The 6233-nt window shown below is 37.0% G+C and overlaps 1 protein-coding gene and 1 non-coding gene across 2 annotated transcripts; one reads left to right on the plus strand and one right to left on the minus strand.

The window, feature by feature from the left end:
• Nucleotides 1-464: 464 nt before the first annotated feature.
• On the plus strand, nt 465-537 carry TRNAR-UCU. Its single transcript has one exon. It is a non-coding gene; the product is annotated as a tRNA-Arg (tRNA).
• A 1265-nt stretch (nt 538-1802) lies between these two features.
• LOC122292613 (UDP-D-apiose/UDP-D-xylose synthase 2) lies at nt 1803-5811 on the minus strand. The gene is made up of 9 exons (XM_043101058.1): nt 5333-5811; nt 5111-5203; nt 4831-4938; nt 3596-3710; nt 3382-3515; nt 2837-2938; nt 2665-2757; nt 2412-2547; nt 1803-2322 (listed from the first exon to the last, which is right to left on the minus strand). Exons 1-9 carry the CDS (start codon nt 5603-5605, stop codon nt 2210-2212), a joined length of 1167 nt encoding a protein of 388 aa, XP_042956992.1. The 5' UTR covers nt 5606-5811; the 3' UTR covers nt 1803-2209.
• Between the last annotated feature and the right edge of the window lie 422 nt (nt 5812-6233).

The following is a 6233-nucleotide window of genomic DNA, read 5'->3' on the forward strand; positions in this document are numbered from 1 at the left end:
AAGTCTTCTCCCCACGATGAGCTTAAAAGAAGGAATAAAATCGGCCACAAATTGTATAGAATCTGTAATTTATATATTTAGGTTAAATAAAAGAGCTTTGCTACTTATCATTCCACACACTATACACCATATTTATTTTTATTATTTTTATTTATTCCTCATAAACTAATTTATTTTTTTACTCATCATCCATGTACGGAAAATTTGGTAAGGAAAAAAAAAAAAGATTGAGGGAATGATGGGTATAATATTTTTAAGGAAAATTCTATATACTATATTATTATCCCACTAGCATCTTACTAAATAAGATGTGACATATTTATTACTATTAAATGATTATTTATTATATATTTATTTATCATCAAATGGTAATAAATACGTCACATCATATACTATAGGAAGAGGGGCGTGGTCTAGCACTATTCTATTTTTGACATAATGGTACTGCCTAATAGCTGGGAAAGGCGCTCGTGGCCTAATGGATAAGGCGCCCGTCTTCTAAACGGAAGATTGTGGGTTCGAGTCCCACCGTGCGTACTTTTGAAGAGTTAATATTATCTTTTTAAAAATCCATTTCCGTTGGCAAAACTGTCTCGGTCCGGCCCACAAGGCTAATGAATACGGATCGCCACTATCTTCGTTTATATCTTTCAGTCCATTTACTTTCCAAGTCCTTTTAGTGGTAGTAAGCTCATATTTATTTTTTAAGTTCCTACCACACACTATCTATATAACATAATTAAATTTTGTGATATTATAAATCAAACTATGATATGTAAATGATGTATAGTACAAAGACCTTGGAATAGCATTTTTCTTCTATTAAGAGTCCATATAGTTGTAAGCCCATGTGGCCCACTATCTAGTTCCGTCTACTATGTTAGTTTTATGCGTGACATGCATCCCGAATCCGCCATCACCGCCGGTCGGTTGAGGAATCTGAAATATGAACACCTCGTGCAGTTTGTAAGAATTATGCACAACTTCTAAGAAAAGTTCCTATATTCTTCTTCTCTCTTCCTACATTTCTTAATGGCGTGATACAGACCCATAAGTTTAGCCGTTAAGGGGAATTGAAAGTTGCTGTCGGCAAGCGTCTGCATGCATGCTCTTTAAGTTGCTTTGTTGATATGGGAGGATAAAGATTTGGGATTTGAGAACCTGAGTTACTTAAAGTTTTTGTTTTTCATTTTGGCGAGACATTATTGTGTTTGGGTAGTAAGATCACTCCACTACTATTTAATATTTTATCATTACTTTTTCACTCCTATTCACAGATATCTAAAATCATCTCAGCCAAACGTAGCCTAACCTGATTTGAATACAAAAGTCTCACAACTTATCTTATCTAATCATTACAACATTCTTAAATTACTTAACAGTATAATAAATAATTAAAAATTTTCAAATCTCAAAACAATAATAATATTAAAAAATAATATTCTAACAATATTTTATTCTACTTTCATCTCAACTCAACTCAACTCACTATCCAAACATCTCCTAAAAAGCATCGAGAAAAGTTGGTGTTTGAAGGAGATTTTGATACGAGTCCATACCCATAACAGTAGCTATTAATTCTAGCAAAGCAAGAAATTTAGACCGACTTCATTAATAAGCGCACCAAATAAATGGTTAATTGCTAAAACCCAAATTAATTGTTGGTGATAATTTTTCCATTTCATGAACCAACCAAACCTTTTCCCTCAACAAAATAACGCTATTAGTGCAAGGCAACCAGAAGAAGTGATTGATTGCATAAAATTAATAAATAATAAATTGAAGAAACATGAGCCGGAAAGGGTCAAAACAAAATAATACAATACATCCTTGGAGTGACAAATTAGGGGAACGACAAGCATACCCCCTAGAGGAAGTGAAAACAGCAAGCAGCTTTCCTTGTATAACGGCCCCTAGCAGCATGCCGTAGCCAAGCTTTTACTGACAATTACAGTAGTATAGTAGTATGATTAAAATTGTTCATAACAGAATCTAAGTTCTCCTCCAGAGATATCCATCCAACACACATTCCTCAGCTACTTCAGCTATTGACTACCGACACTTGAAAGAGAGACAAAAAATGTAGCGTATATGCGAATCATATATTATATTATGATGGACTTGGAAAGAATGGTAACACCTGCCAAACAGCAGCAACCTAAAGAAAGAATCCCCACTTCTTAAGTGCCACCAAACACCATTTTTGCTTTTAGTTGGCAGCTGGTTTTGCAGTGGCCTGCTTCACGGCCTCAGCATATGTCCTATGTTGATAGGTGAGTGTTGATTCAAGCAAGTCCCACAAAGAAGTCTTGGGGTTCCAACCTGGAATTTATAACCCGTTACCTTCTGTCACAATGCTCCTAAATCTCAATGTTTTTTATAAGAGAAAAAGAGAAGAAAATAGTCAATACCCAGTTGCCTATTGATTATGGTCATGTCGGGAATTCTCTTGTCGCTATCATCATATCCCACACCGTAAAATTCTTGAGAGCTCACATCGACAGTAGGTGCTTCCAGAGATGGTTCCCCACTTACTTTTGAATAGACCTGCACATTGCAGGTACTTAACTTTTAATTCCCAAAAATGAAAAAGCATGAAAAACCACTAACGTATTTTCATCAGACGTGAGTATATTTATATATGCATCTGACAAAACCCTTCACCTCAATCATCATTTCAGCAAGCTGCCTAACTGTAACTTCATTGTTAGGGTTGCCAACATTAAATATTTGACTATTGGCTCTAGCTGGATTTTCCTGAAAGGGATAAAAATACACCACTCAGCCACCTTTTTAATATGCCAAATAAATTTAAGACGATGTATACTGGACTCACAATCATCAGCAAAACAGCTTCGATTGCATCCTTTATATAAATGAAAGTTCTCTGGGATTGGCCACCATCCACGAGCTTGAGTGGCTCATGACGCAGAAGATTCTGCATTGAGAAGAAAAAGAGGACATAATTAAAGCAAATAACGAATGAAATGAGTGGAGACCTTCCTTCCCCTTTGAAAGATAATGGAGACAAAAATAACCCCAAGGGGTTGGCCTAAGTGGTGAAGGCCTTGGTCTTGGGGTCTCATTCCCTTCAAGGTCCAAGGTTCAACACCTCATGGGTGCAAACAATCTTTTGGGGCCACACCTCCTGGTGAAAAGCCAGCGATTTAACCAGTTCCGTGTAGGGAAACTTCCGAGAGTGCGGTGCATGGGACCGGGGTTTATTCTGCAGGGGTGGGTCCAAAGGGTCCTGCCTTGGAGAGGTTCCCCGACATAAAAAAAAAAAAAAAAAAAAAAAAAAAAAAAAAAAAAAAAAAAAAAAAAAAAACAAGAAGAAGAAGAAGATAATGGAGACAAAAATGCGGCAGAAACATATCATACATTACTAAAGCACGCCAGAACCCTTGGAACACCCTCACTTGGACCGTCAATTCCAGGTATGAAATCCATTCTGGGTCCAATCCAGTTAAAGGGCCTCACAATTGTAAAATCAAGACCATTCTCTGCACCCTCAGCTGCATTTAATAAGAAGAGTCAGAATATACATTGCACAAACCGATTGAAAAGTAGCTAGGTCATGGAAAATATAGCTAACCATAAATCAGCCTCTCAATCAATTGCTTTGCACATGCATACGACCATCTCTGCTTCTCAATAGAACCAAAAATGCATGGGGAGGCATCTTCTTTAAGAACATAATATTCAGGATCCTATAACAGATTGGAGACAAAGACTCAGCTCATGGCAAACAAGATGCTAAAAGGAAGAATAAGATACTCAGCTCATGGCAAACAAGAAGAATAAGAAACAAAATACTAAAAGGAATTCAATAAATTTTTTACAAGTCAGATCATTTTATTAATGATCAATAAGACAGGGATAGCGATTAAATATACCATCATGAACCTAAGAGTTGCAAATATTTTTTTCCTAAAAGAGGGGATTATTGGTTGATAATATCTAGGCATTTAAACTTTGAGATGTTTGTCTGGACCAACCAAAAATGTCGAGGAATCCATAAAGCCACCGTAATGGGCTCCCATAAGACTAGACTAATTGGCGCTATATACAAATGCCCTTTTAGCAGCAGATACAAAAATGCAACAAAATACTGAGCACATATCTATGCGTTGTTCCCCTCCCACAAAATAGAAAGAGAGAAGGGGGGGAGGGAGGGGATGGATTGGGGAAAAAAAGTAACAAGCAGCATGGTTTTGGCAAGATGCAGATCGACAGAATGAAGAACACATTAGTAAAACTTTGTACGGCACACAAGACGGGGGCCACTACGACCATGGGAAGTGATCTGTCTCTACGCAAGAAAAAGGAATTGGCAGCTAAATGAGATCTGCTGAAATTCTATGGTTTATACACAAAACCCATGGATCAGTCTTTTGTATACATAACATTCTTTACATAAAAGATATAATGGACAAATAGACAAGCTAACAAAAGGATCTTCTATCACTACCACCACGGAAAACCTCTACCCAGTCATTCGCAGCTGTTCTAATTATTAACCTTAACCATTGTGTTCACAATGTTGATACTCAGCTACTGCTACACAGATCTTTTCAAATCTTGAATTATCTTGGAATATAGACATGCAAGATATTTTCTCAAAAAAATATAGACATGCAAGATAGATGTCGCTGACGGATTTATAAAAAACAAGCAATGCTGGACGTCTAACTAGCTGAGTTACACAAAGGAAGATTTTCGCACACAAAAATTAGTAAGAAGAATCATAGATCCGATTTATATCCGAGAAGTGCCTAGCTTAAAAGCAATTTCATAAAAAAGAAAAAGAAAAAAAAAGCTAAAGGCTACCTGACGAAGAGGGCTATCTTTAGGAAGGAAGCTCCCAATCGTTTTCCCATACACCTCACAAGTAGAAAAGTGAATGAGACGCTTGCCGTTCTCTGAGCAGTACTTAACCTAATCAAATCACGAACATCACATTCAATCAAATCCTACCACTATAACAACCAAATCATTGTAAAAGTAACAAAGCACCAACGACAAATCAATGCCAATTGATTAGGAAAACAGAAAAAACAAAGAACCGCGCCGAGAACATGCGAGTTCCTATATCTCAATTAACGCGTACCACAGGGAGCGCATCGATGAAATTGCTGTAAATCGTGTCGAGTGGGCGCGTGTTGTAGTCAGCAGGAGTACAAATCGCAGCCAGATTTATCGTCTACGACAAATGCAAACAAAAGTTTCGAAAAACAAATTCATGAAAAAAAGATTATACAAGAATTTGCAAGATATGGGATTGAAATGTAGAAAAAAAAACAGGAGTAAAAGAGGGAGTGGGAATGGGGACCAGATCTGCCATCTTAATGAGGCCTTCGAGGCGGGAGTCGTTCTTGATGTTGAGGCGGTGGAACTGGATGCGATCGAACCAGGGATGCGAGCCGGCGGGCTCGAGGAGGTGCTTGATCTTGTCGTTGTAGACGTCGAGGGCAAGAACCTTGTGCGGCGTCTCCGCCATCAGCTTCTCGCAAAGGTGGGACCCTATGAACCCTCCGGCACCGATCATGCATATCGTCATCGGCTTTATCGGGTTCCCGTCCAGATCTACCCTCGCCAACGCCATTTCCGAAATAATACTATCTTTCTCTACTTCTTTCTTTATCGGTTTACACTCCCTCTATCTCTATCTCTCTCCGGGAGGTGCGGTGGAGTGTAACGTGCGCTGGGGGTGAAACGAAGTGCGAGAGGAAGATAACCGGTCTTGCGTGAATTTGGTTCGAGAGGGAGGACGGGGGGTGCGAGAAATTATTTAAAGCAGAGGGGGAAGGAGATTTTTTTCTTTTCTTTATTTTTTTTAACCAGAGATTTTTGTCTCTTGATACGTATTCGAAGTAGTGGCAGTGGAACTTATAGGTGTAATATGTTACGCGATTTATTAATTTAATATAAATATCATACGATAATAACGAGTTAAAATTTAATTTTAATAAATTTGAATCAAAATGAATTGATCTGTTAAAATACGATTGCTTAACGGGTTAATAATAAGTTAATTAGTTATGATACGTTAAGAAAGTTAAAATTACAATTATGTCCTTATATCTAAAAATAAAATTGTTAAAATTTTAATTTCAATATTTTTATTATTTATATCGTAATTTTAGACTTGTAGTTAATTTTATAATTTTTTATAAATATTGTGATTTTAAAATTTATATAAAATTATGCTATATTTTAATAAAGTTAAACAG

This window comes from Carya illinoinensis, chromosome 13 (genome assembly GCF_018687715.1).
Source record: "Carya illinoinensis cultivar Pawnee chromosome 13, C.illinoinensisPawnee_v1, whole genome shotgun sequence".
Taxonomy (NCBI): Eukaryota; Viridiplantae; Streptophyta; class Magnoliopsida; order Fagales; family Juglandaceae; genus Carya; species Carya illinoinensis.